The 17,455-nt window shown below is 54.2% G+C and overlaps 1 protein-coding gene across 4 annotated transcripts in view; it reads left to right on the forward strand.

Annotated features, from left to right (window-relative positions):
- The first annotated feature begins 6,825 nt into the window (after positions 1-6,825).
- Positions 6,826-17,455, forward strand: part of ELN (elastin) — a 31,965-nt gene continuing 21,335 nt past the window's right edge. For 2 of the 4 annotated variants that reach the window (XM_066382400.1, XM_066382398.1), the window contains exons 1-5: positions 6,826-7,147; positions 13,096-13,182; positions 14,102-14,131; positions 14,654-14,686; positions 16,756-16,785. In XM_066382400.1, coding sequence (XP_066238497.1) covers positions 7,066-7,147; positions 13,096-13,182; positions 14,102-14,131; positions 14,654-14,686; positions 16,756-16,785 — 262 coding nt within the window. In that variant the 5' untranslated portion in view covers positions 6,826-7,065. The remainder of the gene's footprint in view (positions 7,148-13,095; positions 13,183-14,101; positions 14,132-14,653; positions 14,687-16,755; positions 16,786-17,455) is intronic. The other 2 variants (XM_066382397.1, XM_066382399.1) reach the window with 2 other exon arrangements.

The raw sequence follows: 17,455 nt of genomic DNA on the forward strand, positions 1-17,455 counted from the left end.
CATGGAACTCAGACAAAAGGTTCAAGACACAAGGCTCATTCGGTTACATGTACTACATTAGCATCTATTTTATTCTATTCCCTCATTTTTAAATGCTGTTTCTTACCCAGTAAATCAATTTCACACCCTGCCACTGGGTCACATCCTGCAACTTGAAAAGTACTGGAGGCATGTGAAAGGCTGAGCAGGAAGGGCCAACATCCTCCCAGAGTCCGTTGCTGGCGGGCTCTAAGCAGGGCAGGGACAGCTGGGATCGGTGCTTTCAGGAGCTTGGAAAGGAGCCGGCAGCCTGTGGGTGGCCTGAAGGGCAAAGACCAGCCTCAGTCAGGGCTGCCTACAGCCTTCCTCCTTTTGCAAACACCACCTGAACACACTTTCCTTTGAGAGAAGGGAATAGGATTCAATTCTGGCATCAGCTCCTCCAGGAAGCCTTCCTGATTGCCTCCCCTTTGCCAGGACTGTAAGTGCTTGGTGTCCTGTCTGTACCCCCTCTCAAGGCCCAATGCCCAGCCAGACCAGGCAGCTCAGAAATGTAGAGAGCAGAATAAATGAGGGAGTAGATAACCCAGGCCCAGTTGGAGCCCCTGGCCCTGTCTTGCCCGCCTCCCACCCTGCATCCTGGCAGCTGCCCTGCCCGCCCTGTGGGACCCGCCCGGCGCCACAGGGATCAGGCCAGCTAAGGGTTCCGGGCATGGGTGGAGGGGTCTGTCCAGGGCAGGGAGTGGCCAAACGTGGTGTAGGGATGGAGATCAGCAGAACGCGAGAGGAAGAGAGCTCCCTGACCAGCAGTGTTCCCGGGTCAGGCTCTTGGAAGGGCTCTTAGGCACGGCAGGCTGGGGGAGGCGAGGTGATAAGGGAGGGCAGGAGGGAGCTGCTGCGAACAGGGCAAAGGGAGCCTGGGCCAGGGAGGGGGAAGAGGGAGCGTGGACACTCTGCCTATCTGCCCCCAGCGCCAGCACAGAAACCCCTGCCGTGCCCAGCCCAGGGAAGAAAAGGCTCTGCTCTCCAGGTGTTGAGTGTCCCCAAAGCTGAGGCCGTTCGTGGCCTCATCGGAGAGCAGTGTGGTTGGCAGAGTGAAGCACCCCCAAAGCCTCAGCTCCAGGCCACAGTGCCTAGGGGTGACCTTGGGCCAGCTGTGTGTTTTCCTCAGGCTCTTTCCTCGCTTAGGTAGCAGGCTGGTTTATTAAGTCATGATCACCTCTGTGTGTCCGCCCTGTATGCTGCCCCTCCAGCGCTCACCAGGCTGCAAGTCAAAGCAGCCTGGAGCCTTATTCCTTTGAGAGACTATCCTAATGGGACAGGAGACTCAGAGAGAACATGTCCCACCCTGAGGGCTGGAGAACCCCCTGTGCATCCCTGGAGCAGATCACTGCTTGCAGGCATGCCCGAAGACAGCCCAGGCTCCAGGCCCCCCTAGTCTCAGGGTGCACAAAGACACAGAGGCTCCAACAAGGGGGCATCAAGGCGAGGGCCCTCTGTCTCCAGGCCCCGTACACCCGAGACGCCTGGATTTTGGTCTGGAGTGAAGGCAGAGACCCTGTAACTGGGATGGAATTTACTGCTGCCCGCCCATGTGACGGGGGCTCAAAGTTAAGATTAAATAGATCTAAAGGAGATACCAAGAGTGCTCTTTCTGGCGGCCAGAGCTTGTAGACAGGGCTCCTAACCCTGTGTTTATAAACTGGGATAATAATATCTGTGATCGCAAAGGGAGATGTGCTTTGTAAACTGTCAAGTGTCAAATGAGAGGCGTGTTCTGGACTCCTCATCCCAAGGCCCCTGGGGAGGGGTGCTCAGAGCACCCGGCTCACAATGTTCCCCCCAGACCGCAGCGGACAGCCCGTGAGGCAATGTGGGAACAGCACGGGGCAGAACAACCGGTCCAGGACACCCACCCCCCACCCTGGCTTGCACCCGCCAAGGACCCAGACTGACAAATGACTCAGACACGCAAACACCCAGGCCTGAGCAGAGGCAGTGATTGTGCAGAGGTCGCCGGATCAGAGATGCAGCTCAGGAGCAGGGCTTCCCAGAGGGTAGTGGGACTGGTACTTGTGGGAGGGGCTTCCTGCCCCCCTCTGCCCTCCCCCTCACCGGCACCCCCCCAGACTGTTGTTTGCTTCAGTTGTCTGAGATGGTGTCATGGACCTCATCCCACCTTTGAGCACTTACTGAGTACTAGAGTTTAAGACATGAGCCTTCAGTCTCAAAGGCTTGTGAAAACCCATCTCCAGGAAAGGAAACAGGGCTTCCCTGGGTTAATTACTGTTTATGCCACCATTATCAGGTATGACTAGGTGGCCTGTTAATTATGCTAATTATCCTAATCCCCATCACAACGAAGACCACTGGCCCCCTGGACCTTCCCTTGCACCCCCACCCAGACTGCTCCTGGTACCCCACCTGGGGGCCGTAGAGCAGCCTGTGCTGCTTCTGGAATTCCGGCCCCTCGTCCCAACTTCTAAACCCCTCTCGAAGCACAGGCACAGCCTGTTCTTCCCTCAAGCCAATCAACCCTGCGGGATGAAGTGAGACTCAACCAGTGGCCAGACCAGCGGCGTCCCATCTCTTGTCGGCTGCAGACCCTTTACCTCCAGTGAAGTCTGACACCTGTCCCGTTGCGGGGTCCCTTCTTTTCCTGGCTTCTTGCTGTTGGAGGGGTCCCCGGCGTCCTCTGGGAAGAGACCAGCTGCAGAAGGCCTTTCTCATTTTCTAGCCAAAGTGTTGGCTCTGGGCGGATGCTGCCTGGTACCCTTCAGTAGGCGGTACCCTCCCTGGCTCGGTCACCAGCACGAGGGCAGGGCCTCACCCCTGGGGCTGTCTGTCGTGGGTGCGCCCAGGCCTTTCCCTGCCAGCCCTCAAGGACGTCCCCCCTTTCCTGGCCCTCTCCCTTATCCTCATGCCCCATCTTACGTGTAAACTATGAGCAGCAGTAGCCACCATTTGGTCTTTCCTTGTCACTTGTCATAAGTCAGCTTCATCCTCACCCGCCCTCTCACGGTCTCAACCTGTGCTGTCCACTCCGGTGGCCACTGGCCGCCAGTGGCTTCTGAGCACTTAAAATGCAACTAGTCCAAACTGAGGTGTGTTCTAAGTGTGACTTACACACCAGTTCTTAAGACAGTCCAAAAAAGGGTACAAAACATCTCATTAATAATTTCCACATCAATTACATGTTCAAATGATAAAACTTTAAGATGTGTTGGGTTAAGTATAACTTATTACTAAAATTAATTCTACTTATTTTTTTTTCTTTTATGTTATATGGCTATTAGAAAATATTAAATCAGAGAATGAGAAGGTTCTGGCCTCCTCCTTAATGTCTGCAGCTGGGTCTCGTGGATGAGGGCAGGTGGGTGGTGTGTGAGGGATCCTTCACTCTACTTTGCTGTTGATTCTCTCCTGAAATGTCTACATGGGGACCCATGCTACCCAATCAGCATTCATTTCTGTCCCAGATCTCACTTGGGTCCATATGAGAAATTCATGTTCCTCCCTCACCCACACAGGTATAAATGACTGAACTCACATATTACCACACTGGTAGGGAGCCCAGCAGGATCCTGGGTCTGGTTGACACCAAGCTCTTCCTAGGCTAGCCAGGCAGCCCCTGCTGGTCTCTCTCTGGTCTGAGGCTCCATGCAGACAGGTCATCCTGCTCTCAGTGGATTAGAGGACCACGTGTAGACAAGGAATAAACAGAAATTGCCCTCCCAGGATTCTAGAGGTCTGTCTCCATCTTCTGGAGAGCACATCTTTGCTTATTATCTGACACTCTTGGATAGCAGGAGGGGAGGCAGAAACGAGCCCATCCTCTAGCTGGCTTCAGTGATGGCCAGGTTAGTAGGGGAAAAGATGAAGCACCGAGCTCCATCTATGAAGGCCAGCACCACGGACCCTCAGAGAGACCCAGGGGGCAATGATGCTGAGGGCACAGACCTGCAGGGAGGGAAGCTGAGACCAGGGAACCTTGGCAACGCCGGTCCAGCGTGCAGCCCTCTGGGGAGCAGCTGTACCAGCCAGAGGGAGCCCAGCTGGCCAGGAGGAAGGAGAGTGACAGAGCCCTGATGGTCATTCTCAGAAGTCGGGACTTTATCCAGAAGACACCTGAGGGTTGCTCAGAGCTGTGCGAAGGCTGGTGGCTGTTTTCTTCTTAAACAGGTGCACCTGGAGGGGCTGAGGACAGAGACTGCCTGTCAGTGACACACCTGGATGCCCAGCAGATGAAGCCTGTCAATGACAACAGCGAACCCATGCTCACCCAGCATTTGGTGAGCCCTCTGTGGGAAGTTTTACATTTATGACCTTACTTAATCTGTACACCTATGCAGGGAGGTGGCACAGAGCTGAGGACTGCAGGATCTCTTCACTGTAGAGTGAATGAATGAATGAAAGTTGGTTGATAACTGTAACTTCCAGTCCTTACATTATGTGTTGAATGCATTGGGCTAAATGGTACTAGATAATCAGTTTAATGGATTGGATTCTTAGCCGAGGCCCCCTCTGGAGGTGCACAGAGCCTTGTTGGGTACGAGTTAACGGAGCTTCCACAATGAGCATGGCATGCTAAGAAGAAAGAGAACACAGGTGGCAGGCAGGACACACGGCTCTGGTCCTACAGAAAGAGGCCTGGCCCAGCAGCCTCCAGTGTATCCCTGCAAACGCCCCTCCACACCTCTCCTGGATCCCCCCACAGCAAGCCCTCTCCAGCTGGCTCCAGCCTCTCTCCCGGTCCTGGAATTAATAAAGACTCTGAGCAGACTGCGGTTTGCAAGTCTGAAAGCCGGTTCCTGCCCACGTCATTGCCCTGAGAGGAGTGGGGCCCAGCTCCTCCCCAGGACCCCATCCTTCCCTCTTCCTGGGAGGGGGCAGGCATGCAGATGCACCCATGACAGCCAGTCACTGAGCCTCAGATCCTGATCTTGAGCAGCCCCTACATCCCCAACAAGGGCTGGCTCAGGCTCCTAATCTCCATTAACTACCCTCAAGGCACCCCCATATAACACACCCTGGAAGTAAGAGCTGCACACTTGCTATGCAAACACAGCTGCAAGAGAATTCTCCCAGCATGCCCACCCTTACAAACTCCTGGAGCACCCACCACCTCAGAGCAGGAAGAGAGAGGAATGGCTCAGGGTCCCCCCAAAGTGTCTCAGTAGAGAGCCCAGCCTAATAGTTACTCTGCAAACAGGACTGGTGCTTACAGAGCTCATGGTGCTAATGGTGGTATTACCAGAACCAGCACTGGATGAATACAAAGGATTTTGGATATATAGTGCCAGGCACAGTATAGAAATATATGTCTACATTTTATTTACCTTTGCAATAACCCTCCAAGTATAGATATTAATTACTACTTGACAGATGAGGAAACTGAAGCTCTATGAAGAGGTGACCCCACTAGAAAGTGCCAGAGCCAGAACTAATGCCTAGGGCCCCTGAGTCCAGTGCCCGCCTTTGACATCTCCACTCTTGGCCGCCCCTGGTAACCCTCCAGACTGTCACGGTGCTCCTGGCTGGAGGAGGGGTCATATACCTCCTTCCCTTGAAGCTGTAGTTGTATCCTCCCCTCGTTCTCCATTTAGGAGAGGGAAGGGGTGTAGAAGCTCTCAGACCTTGTGTCTTGACTTTTCCCCTTCTAGACTTTGATGAAGGCAAGTACCAGTTCCCCTCTCTTACCTTCTGGCTCCCAGATTTCTTCCCTCCCCCACCCCCATTCCCCAAATCCCCAGGGTCCTCATCCTGTCCAGTTAGGGCAGACCGGTCCCAGACCTGGAAATGCTGGTCCCAGCTGTTTCAGCCCAGGGTCGCCCCCTCCTGGCCACCCGAGGAATATTGGTCCTGGGCGTTCTGAGGCAGGGAGACAACTAGCTGTCTGGGAGCTCTCACATCTGGTCTGGGTGCTAGCAGTACTTAGTGTTGAGACAGGTGGGGGCAGAGTGATAAAGGAGGGCTAGGCCACCTACTAGTTTTACTGGGCTCCCCAAACCCCTGTTCTTCCACCCACAGGGCACCTTGGGGGTCTAGCCTGATTTTTGCCAGACACTATGACCAGCACAGACCTATGTTTGGGATTGTGACCTTGAACCATGTAAATGGAACCCCTGTGGTGTGACAGGTATCTCCCACATGTCCCTCAGTTGCCCCAGGGAACAACACTAACATGGTCTTAACTCCCAGGCCATCCCCTCCCCCTGCAGCCCCTCGTCCTCTGCAGCCATGGCTCGCAGACCTACCCCCCCCCACCCGCCCACCCCCCAGCTTCAGACAGGAGGTTGTGACCTTAGTCCCTGCAGAATGGAGCATGTAGTGTGTCAGGGTCCCCCTCCAAGCTCCCAGATGCCTCAGGGGACAACAACAACGTGATTTCACCTTCCAGGCCATTCTGCCTGTAGCAACCTCAACTTCTGTAGACACTGGCCCCGAGCCCCAACCCCCAGACTTGCCCAACACCCCACTTCCCAGCTTTAAGCAAGGCTTGTCTCTGGCCAAGCCTGGGGGTGTTGGGGAAGTCTGGAGGGCCAGGGTGGGGGCAGAGGCGCGGGACAGCTGGCCTGTGTCCCCACACTGGGCCTGGGGCCCAGCCGGAGGGGCGGGGACCTGGCCACTCGGGCCTTGGCTGGGGCTGGATTTTTGGCCGGGCTGCAGGGCCCTCCCTCCTGCTTCCTCTCCCGAGGGCTGTCCTGGCAGAGGCCCCCCTCACACTTTCTGGCGGGAACAGGGCCAGCAGTGAGAGAACAGCCACAGAGGAAAAGCGAGAGAGATGGGGGAAAACTCTGTGCGTGTGTATGTGTGTGTGTGTGTGTGTGTGTGAGCACACGCGTGAGTGTGTGTTTTAAGGAAAAAAGCCCACAGTCCAGTCCACTCAGACCCAGCCTGGGAGGCTTGTGAGCCGGCCTTTCGTAATTGCCCCCCTCCCACAGCCCCCTCCCCCAGACCTCCCCCTTCTCAGCCCTCCTGCCCGCCCTCTCTCCCTCCCTTCTTCCCTCACAGCCGAGGAGGCAGCAATTACGCTTTGGGGATAAAACGAGGCGCGGAGAGCAGGCTGGGGCATTTCTCCCTGAGATGGCGGGTCTGACAGCTGCAGCCCTTCGGCCCGGAGTTCTCCTGCTCCTGCTGTCCATCATCCACCCCTCACAACCTGGAGGTAGGCCTCACCCTGTTCTCAGCGCTGCTGCAGCCCTCCCGCCTCCCGGCCAGGTGTCCGGGCTAATGGATGAGAGGGTGCCCTTCACCCCCCGCATCCTCCAGGGGTCCCCAGGCAGGAGCCCTGCAGCCACCGGATCCTTAGAGCTGCCCCTCCCTGGTCCCAGCCCATGCTAAGGTGGAATCTGTCACATAGATACCCCACGATTCGGGATGGTCCCCACAGTGTCCAGATCCTGCTGCCCTGAGAGGACTGAGGGGTCCCTGCTCTGTCCCAGGCACCCTCCCAGTGGGGGTGTTGCGAGCATGCTGGGGAAGGGCCGTTCCCTTTGGGTCTGCAGGCACCGGCAGTTTGCACACCTGTGGACCCAGCCCAGTGGGCACACATGCCCTGTGCGCAGGGGACCTGAGTTAGAGGCCAGCCAAAGTGAACCGCGTGACTTCAGCAGGTCCCTTATCCCTCTGAAGGTCAGAGTTAGTTTATGGGTTTGCCAGCTGGGAAGCTGCTGCTGTGGTCTGTCCCTCGTGAGAAGGGCTGGGACTTCTGAGTGTGTATGAAGTATATATGTGTGTGCACTGCGTCATACACATGCATACATGAATGAGTGTGGTACATGCTATTGCACAGGTGTGTGATATTGGTGTCTATGCTCAAATATATCACCAAACAGTGGAGGGATTTTCTGGGGTAAAGTGCACTCACAGGTTCATCGCTGGACAGGTGTATGTGTATGTGCGTGCGCGTGTGTCTATATTTGTGTGTTTGGGGGGAGGAGGTTGTCGGATATGTGAAAGTCCCTATTGGCATGTGCAAAAGTCTGCCACCTGACAGGCTTGTACACATGAGAGATCTGGTGTCTAGATCTGTGTCTCTGGGTATGAGTGTCACTGTGCATGTGAGAGTATGTGCGAGTGTGTGTGTGTGTGTGGTATAGGACACAAGAGAGGACAGGGAAGCTGGTGAGGTGTCCATCTCCTGGCAGAGGGAGTGTGGCCCATGGCAGAGACTATAGTGAGCCTCGGGCAGTCCTAGACCAGCTAGGATATGTCTTCCTGCAGGCCCCAAGGGTCCCCCATGGGGCTGCTACACACCTTGTGGGGCCCTGGGAGTGACCCACCAGGGACCCTTGAAGGTGTTCCTGACCATGGGAAGAGGGAGGTGAAGGCTCATAGCCATTTGGTGGGGTGCCTTGGGTGGGGTCTTGTTCTTGTGACAGTCCTCCTTCCCATGGGAACCAGACCTCCAGTGGGGACCAGCGTGGGGGGTGCACAGGGTGGAGCAAGGCCAGGCAGGCGGGCTGGAGTAAGGGACCAGGCAGGGGCAGCAGCTGTTTCCGTGAGATTGACTGTCTGGACAGGACTGCTGGGAACAGGGGCTTCCTGCACAGAGATTGTCAGCTCCTGGGCCTGAACCAGGCTAAGTGGCGTGCGCACCATCAGGTGGGGCCCAGCGGGAGGAGCGAGACAACCCAGAGGACCAGCTACCCTGCTGTCTGAGAGCAAGCAGACCTGAGCATCCCCCCTTCAAGGCATGACCCCGAACAGCTACCTGCCTTCCCACCTAGAGCATAGCAGTTAATCCCTACAGGAACCTTGAGAATTAAGAATTACTATCTTCACTTTACAAATGGGTAAATTGAGGCACAGACAGGCTAAAGTAGCCCCGGGAGCTTTAGTACCAGCCAGCTCTCTGTTCTGGACCAAAAGGTTAGGGACCAGGTGCCAGGCAACATTTGGAGAAGTTCAGATTAGCGGCCGAGTTCTCTAGGGTGGGCAAAACCCTAGGGCAGAATGTCCTCTCTTCTTGTCCCCTCAGTGACACTGCGAAACGCTAAGCTAGCCTTGTTCTTTCCTTGCAAACATAAATCACAGCTCTGTCCCAAGTAGTAGAGTACTGGGTCCAAATAAGGGGTGTGAATTGATGAGGTTTTTAAGGGTTTGTGCCCAGAGCCTACTAAAGTCTAGAGAGGTCAAGGAGTGGGAGGGGCCGAAGATACACACACATACACACACACACACACACACACACACACACACACAGAGCCACCTGACTGGCTGTCCTGGGGGAGCCCAGCTGCCCCCTACCGCAATAGAGTGTCACTCCCATGAGTTTCCCAGTTCCAAAAAACCATGTTGCCAGTGGAGGCAAGAAAGGGGTTCCCCAGGATGATTCTGTGGCAGAAAGGGTTGTCTAGACCCGGCTAGGATGAGTCGAAAGCAGCTTTGAGGGCCAGCTGTCCCAGAGCCCAATACCATTTAAAGAGAGAGAAACTAAATCAGGCATTCCCCACCCCCAGAAATATTATTAGGGTTTTGTTGTTGTTTTTTTCTGATTTTGGAATGGAAGATGATTTGGAAGAGGGATTTTCAAACCTGGCTGTATATTGGAGTTACCCAGAGAACTTTAAACAATTCTGATGTGGAAGTCCCACCCAAGAATTCTTGCTTCTTTGGTCTGTGAAGGCACCATGACATGGAGGTTTTGTCAAAGCTGCCCAGGTGACCCCAATGAGTCAAGGACCTCCAGCTTAGGGGTTGATCCTGCTCTCTGTGTCCACTAAGGCCAAGGCAGGAGGAGAGACGTGCCCGGAGAGGAGGGAAGGAGAGGATGGAGTCACCCACTGGAGGACAGATTGTTTTTGAAAAGCCCTTGGCAGCCTTTCTCCATGCAAACAACAAACAGCTTCGTGTGGTCTTATCTGCTCCCCAGGCTGGCCCTTTGGACGTGGGCTTGGCAAAGCCCCTTACCAAAGCCCTCTGGCTCATTGCTCGCTTCCAAACAGCTTTCTCCCAGATCTTTGAACTTGGAGCCCAGTGCCCAGGCAGAAGGCCCTGTGTGTGACTGGGTTCAGCTATGGGTCCCAGGCCAGGCACTTCATTTCACTGGCTCTTGGTTTCCTGGCTATGAAGTCGGGAGAAATGTTCTTGCCCTCCTATATCCTAGGGCTGGTGGGAGGCTCCAACAATGAAACATCTGCCAAAAATGTATCAAATAAGGGGACTGTGGGAATGTGAATTTTTAAAATGATGTATCTTCCTATTCAGAATTTGCTAACTTTAGCTGATCCACCCTTATAATTAGTGCACATTTATAAGCTGTAATTGTCCTCTTGCTATTCCTGCCATGTTTTGTCTAGTGGAGAGCAGAGTGCGGTGATAAAGGAAGCAGACAGGACTGAGGCAAGAGGTGCCCAGAGGAATCCCAGGAAACCAAAGAAGGCTTCACTGCAAAGTAACATTTGAGTTAGATCTTTAACGAAAAGTCAGTGTTTGAGGGGCTCTCCTTGGATGACAGGTGCACCTCAGTCTGTGGAGCTCTGGGAAACAGAATTAGAGAGATAGAAGAGCAGATTCTATCTTGATAGGAGGAACACCTCCCTGCAGGTAGAGCTGGCAACATCAGGAGGTGGTGACTTTCCTGTCACCGGAGGCGTACAAGCGGGAGCATCAGGGGATGTTTGCAGAGGAAATTTCCTCCCAAGCTAGAAGACTGCTCTGATCCCTGAGAGTCCAGGATCATGATTCTAAAGTGCAAGAGACAAGTTCACCCTGGACTAGCTGGTGAAACAAGCCAAACCCACTTAAAACAGGACAAATGTGCTGCAAGCCAAGTGTTCTAGGCCAGCTAAGCAGTGAGAATCACAGACTCGGAGAAGGCAGGAGGGAGAATCTGAGCTCAGTCTCGGTGGAAGGGTAGGGCTTGGAGAGAGGAGAAAGCGTTCCTGGCAGGAGGAACTGCTCGGGCCAAGGAGTGAGGATGACCTACTGGAGCAGGAGAGGTGTCCGCTGTCCTTTGAAGGCCCTTGACTGATTGCTGTCTTCTTCTAGTCTCACCTCTCCTGCGCTTGAAGAGAGAAGGCAGGGCAGGGGAACTTTATACCCACTAAGTCTTCTCCATTTCCTCAGTGCAAAATGGGGATGACAAGCTGTAGCACCCCAAGCTGTCATGGTTCAGGCACAGAGTTTGGCACACGCTGTTGGGATTTGAATCATGGAGGTGGAGAGTGTGGAGAAGAGATGGGTAGGCGCCGGGAGAGAGGAAGCAGAGGAGGGGCTGGCAGGCCCGAGAGCAGCCTGGTCACAAGCAGGTGTCGGAGAGCAGAACTCCAGGAGAGGAAGTGGGGGTTTAGCCAGGCCCGAGTGCTAGCCCAGCCCAAGCTGGGAGACCTCTAGGCTGATTGGAGATAGAACAGGCCAAACCTAGACTCACAGGCAGTATCCTTGCCATCTCTCTATCTAATTCACCCATCATTTATTGAACATCTATTATGTATCTGGCCTCAGGCCATGTACTATGCAGCAAAGTGGAGACATAGAGTCACCATTTTTATTTTTTTTTTAAGCAGTTACTGTGTGTCAGGTTCGGGGCAGGACAGGTCTCTTACTTGAACCCTTTTATAACTCGCAACAACTTTGCAAGGCAGTGTTTATCAACCTCACATTGCTGAAAAGGAAACTGAGGCTCAGAGGAGTTAAGTGACTTGCCCAAGGTCACACAGATGGTAAGAAGTGGCACAGCCAAGAGTAGAGGCAGATGGATCTGTCCTGAGCCCCTTGCTCCCGCAACTCCCACCCTGCTCCTGCAGTCTGCTCTGGAGCTGGAGAGGCGGGAGAGGGCCGAGGCGGAAAAGGCCTGGAGTGCACCCGGGAAAGACACATAAGAGCCAGTGCTCAGAGCTGGAGGCCAGAACCAGGGAAGGCATCAAAGGCTCGAGGCGGGCCATGTGTGTGCTTGGCAACGGATGACAGGGCCGAAGCACTCATTCCCAGCAGGCCCATCCTCCTGGGGCCACCACTTTGAGCCCCTGAGGCTTTGACCAGATTGTTTGCACACTCTAGGCTGGACTGCAGTTCCTGGGGGACTGAGGCCCTGGGGGAGGGGGCTGGCGCCGGGACTTTGGCAAGGGGTGACTGTGACAGCTTGGCATCCCCTACCCTGCTGGGCTGTGGCTGAGGCTGACAGGGCCCTGGGGCCAACAGGCCCAGCTGTGCATCATCACCAGGCCACAGAGGCCAGATGTCTGCCCGTGAGGCCTCTGAATATACTGCAGAGCTGACCGACACTGTCGCCTAGCCCTGCCTGTCCCCTTTTCAGCAGGGTGGTGCTGGGGCTTGGGCTGGGGCATGGACAAGGCAGCTTGTCAAGGCTGGGGCCATTCTGTGGTGGTAGAGTTAGGGCTGGGTCTGTACCAGGATCATCTGTTGCCATGACCGTGCTGAGGCGTGGGGTCTGGGTCCCAACATCACAGTGTTCCCCAGTGAGAGCTTCACTGGTCTGTGGGGACTGAACTTGTGGTCCTGGCTGGGCAGACAGCCCCTGGCCTGGCCAGTGAATTAGCTTTTCCTTAGGAAACTATTCACTTTGCTCATTCATGGTGTCCCCCTCTGGGCTTCGGCGCCTCCTAAGACAACCCTGTGTCAGGCAGCCAGAACCCCACCCATCCACTGTTGCCCAGCGGCTAAGGACGCTGACCTCACGGCGTTCTATCAGTGTGGGAATGGCTGCATTTTTGCTGGCAGCAGCCGCATTTCCTTACTGTTCACTGAGAGCCCAGCCTGCCCTCCCACAACTCTGGCCCCTGCCCATGCTGCTCAGGGCTGGAGAGAGTTCACAGCCTAGTGAAAGGCACTCAGACTGGGCCCCATGCCGAGCGAGGGATTGACTGAATTTGAATCCAGGCTTCATCTCTTTGCAGCTGTGTGGCCCCAGGCACGTCCCTTAACTTCTCTGAGCCTGATTTCACATCTGTTAAAATGAAGGTAGTCATCCCAGCCCTTCCTACCTCGCAGGGCCATTTTGCATAGCATTGATGAAAAAATGCTTTGAAAACAAAAATTGCTTTGTGACCGTGCAATATTATTATCACCATCAGTCATCATTATTGTTATTATTGTTATCATGATTTCATTAGTTTTGGCTAACAGCAGAATCTACCTACTTCCTCCTAGGGGTCCCAGGGGCTGTTCCCGGAGTAGTTCCTGGAGGAATTCCTGGAGGAATTCCCGGAGGGGTTCCCGGAGGAGTCTTTTACCCAGGTAATGTACATGAAACTTCCATACACCTGGGTGAGGCAGATTGTGAGCACATTTGTGGGAGATGCACATTTTGACATTGCAGAAGGGAAGAACGTTGTCACGTTTACCACAGAGGACCCACAAGTCACTCCGACTTAGATAAGCAGTTTACGTAACACTGTTTTACAGCTATTAAGAGCGTAAATCTTCTGACAGATGAAACAATGCTTTTGAGGCTATGGGAAAGTGGGTGCCTTCATGCATTCCTGCCATTGACAGTCTGTTTAAACCATTAACCCCACTCTTGGAAATCCATTTCAAGGAAACAATTGAAGAGAAAAAGAATGATCTGCAACAAGGTTCATAGGAGTGGTGTTTGCAAAACTATAAAACATGAAACCCACCTGACTGGAGGGTGTGATTAAGTAAACTCTGAAATATTATCCAGTTACTAAAAAGTATGAATATGTTATCAGTTGTGCAATATGGTGAAGTGTTTTTCAAGTAAAAACAATATAAAAGCAACGACCATGTGTAGATGGAGACTGGGAGCCTCCCCCCCCCCCCCGCCCCCGCCACAAGAAAATGAGCAGAGTATTGGAGCAATGCCATCAAAAAGCTATATTTTCTTTTAATTTAGAAGAAAAGCATAATGCTTTAAAGTAGATTGAAAAGTCAAAGTCCTATTTTTCAATGCTTAAAAGGTATGTCCAGAGCTGACATGGCAGTGAGGGCACCTGCCAGCACCAGCACACTCTCGGGCACAAACTGGCACGGGGCTGCCGGGTCAATGATACAGATGGGGAAACCGAGGCTCACAGAAGTTAAGGCTTGCCTGAAATCATGTAGGAAGGCAGTGATGGGTTTGACCATGGGTTGATGGGTGGCTTTCTGGAAGGGGAACTGATGTTTCTCTCTCTGTCTCTCACTCTCTACACAGGAACTGGTCTCGGAGGCCTCGGAGGAGGAGGTAAGCTCAGAAACCACATACGGTTTCTCACTGATGGGCTCTGAGTGTCAGCCTAGCCCACACAGGTCCGCAAACCTCAGAATCCTAGTAGGCCCTGGCCTCAAGGGCCCCCTTGCTTTATAGACCGAGCGTGTAGTGGGACAGACCTGTCTGAGAGCTGGAGCCCACTGGCCTCCCGAGCCCCTACCCCCGGGCTTCCTCCCTGATGGTCCCTGCTTTCTTTCACATTTCTTTTGATCCTCCATGACATCCCTGAAATCCTGGCTAAGCGGGTATCATTGCCCCTTCAGAGGCTGAGAAACTGAGTCGGAGAGAATGTAAACCACCAATCAGAGCTGGAGCTAGGCCTCCCACCAGACATCTAGACACTGGGCTCCCAGCGGCTCCCTGTCCAATGGAGGGCTGTCCCTGATGGTCCTTTTAGGACTTGGAGAGGGAGACTCCACAATGCTCTTGCTTTGCCCTGGGGGAATAAATAGTGGGCTGGGGCTCCCTATTCATTACCATCTCTTCCTTCTGCAGCTCTGGGGCCTGGAGGCAAACCACCCAAGCCAGGTAAGACCTGAGGTTTAGGGGACCTGAGGTCAGGGAAGGAGAGGGTCCACAGAGTTGTGGGCCTAGCAAGGGAGCTACTGGGCAAGAGGCAGGGAGGCAGTGGTGGGCAGTACCAGTCTCCCAGGTATGAGCAGGCTGGGACCAGGCTGCAGGGCTCCAGGGACAGGAAGCTGGTGGCAGCTTGTGTGAGGAGTGTCCAGCATCTATCCTGTAAGTGCCTATCTGCCCACCTGCCCTGTCTGCTCTGAACAGGGTCTCAGAAACAGCCCTGCTGCTCAGGACAAAGGCAGTGATTGATGTTACAATGGCCACCAAGATTGTGAATGTCACTGTGGGACTCAGACAAAGATGGTGGGCTTCAGACCCTATCTGAATGGTCCCTTGACTCCAGACCAAGCCCTCTCTAACCCCAGGTCAAGAGCCTCAATATCCCTGACCTTGATGACAATCTGAGCCCTTATCCTAATCCCAGGCTTAACCTTGGCTCCAGACCAAGCACTAAACTCAACACCAGTTTGGACCCTGACCCTCATGAGCATCATTTTTGGTCCCAGATGAGCATCCTTCTTGATCCCAGGCCCCTCTGAGCTGTGTTTAGACGATAGAGTTTTCCAGGAAGTAGATGCAACTAGATATGTCCTGGCCTTGCAGAATCTACCACCAGACTCCACCACCAGTTCCAAAGAACACACCCTCAGGAAAAAGCAAGGGCGTGTCCCTCCGGGAAGCACTGGTGGATAAGGAACAGGTGGAGGAAATGGTGTCTCTGTCCAGATTTATGGCCCCAACGGTGTGAGATGCTCCACATGTGGTCTTGGCACCCCCCACTCTGCTCTGTGAAGCCCAAGGCTCCAGGACAGCTTGGATGTCCAACAGCTCTTACGAAATCCCTCTGTTTGATGATCCAATTGCAGATGAATCTGCAAGACTCAGATTCCCCTTCCCTGAAAACCCATCTGGGTTGTGAAACTCCAGGGCTGGGGCTAAGCCACAGAGCGGCAGAAGGGCAGGAAGCTAGGGCAAGGGGTTTCCTGATGCCTGGGCAGGGGGGAGGGATCTGTAAGACCAGAGCCCATGTCATTTACTGCTTATCCTGCCAGAACCTGCATCCTGCTTCCTGGAGGGATCCTCACATGATCTTTGATGATGGAAAGAATATAATAGACAACTAGATAAGCCAAGGTGTAGAAGTAGGTCCATGTTTAGCTGAGAAGACCCACATCGTGGAGGTTGTGACTGCAAAGCCAGAGGGGTTGATTGGCTGATCCCACCTGCAGCAGGGGACACATGGCAGGTTGTGATTAAACACAATTGAGAAAACTGCTTAGAGTCCCATAACAGATGGGTGCTTGCTAAAGTGAAGCTTTTATGAAAAATTTAGTTTAGACTTCCAAAAGAACTTTCAGCTCAGGGTGAAAGAGTAAACCTGGCTGGATCCCACGGCCTCCCTGAGGTCATCTTTTAGCCTCAGAACTCTGGGCTACAAAGGCCTGGACAAAGCCACAGTGCTCCTCCTTCCCCCGGGCAGCTCCCCGCATCCGGGCCGTGGGGATGTCCGGGCCTGCCCAGGCAAGACGGAACGGGCCATAGGCAGTGCGTGTTGTGCTTAGGAACAATTAATCCCTTGGCGAGTAGAGGGTGGGTGGCCTGGCAGCTGCTCCGTGTGGGCCTCGGCAGGCTGGCCCTGCCTGGGCTCTCAGTGGGGGACCAGGCAACTGGGAGCCAACAACACCCACACCCTCAGCACCAGCTGGAGGCCAGCCACCCATGTGAGAGGACCACAAGGATCAGGGCACACCCACTGGGCACCCTGGCTTATTTCACCCACTAGGTGCTTTCTGCTCATGATCTCATGGGTCCCAGGAAGGTCAGAGACACAATGGCCATTTTGTGTAGGGAAATTGAGTCTCAGAGAGGTGAAGGGATTCACTCCTACATGCATAGAGTCAGCAGGGGCAGCAGTATTTAAATCCACAGCTCTCGGATTCCTGAAGAAAGAGGTTTGGGCTCGTCAGTCCCCTGGGCTCCCAGTTGTGGAGGCAACTCACCCTTCCTCTCCTCCTTTCCAGGTGCAGGACTCCTTGGGGCATTCGGGCCAGGTGAGTCCAAAGGAAGGAGGACAAACAGGGGTGGCGCTGGTCGTGCCGGAGGGTGGCATTGGGACCAGACAGCTAGGGAGGACTATGGGAAAGACAGAGGGCTGCCTGCTCCTGCCCTCACCTGCCCCAGCCTCTTCTAACTCCCTGGTCGGTTCCCATCATCTCTTCCCAGCCCCTCTGTGGCCATGAAAGTTCTGAGCATATCTCCTGCCCTGTTGGAGCTCAGGAAACAGGCCTGGCTTGAGGGAAGCCCCTGACAAAGCTGGGGAGAGACAGGCCTATAGTGCTGGGAAGTGAACTCCACATGCCCCAGGCCAGGCCTGACCCAGACCACGCAGGCCTGAAAGGGAAACCAGCCAGAGTTAGAGACCCGTCTTACAGAGGGTTTCAGGAAACCAGCCCGAGTTAGAGACCCGTCTTACAGAGGGTTTCAGCTAGGGCCAGATCACACAAGTAGGAAATGAGTAAGGGGGTGGGGGGAGACCACACCCAGCGAAAGCCAGGTAGACACTCCAGGACTTGGCCGTCCTCCATGTTTGGGGTCAGTCACCAGAGAGGGCTTCCCTGGGCTCAGGACCCTGGCAGCCAGGGCTGGTGCTTGCAAGAGAGATTCTCACGTAATTGGAAACAAACCCTGCACGCTTGTGAACTCCAACCTGATTGCCCATCA

This window comes from Saccopteryx leptura, chromosome 4 (genome assembly GCF_036850995.1).
Source record: "Saccopteryx leptura isolate mSacLep1 chromosome 4, mSacLep1_pri_phased_curated, whole genome shotgun sequence".
Classification (NCBI taxonomy): domain Eukaryota; kingdom Metazoa; phylum Chordata; class Mammalia; order Chiroptera; family Emballonuridae; genus Saccopteryx; species Saccopteryx leptura.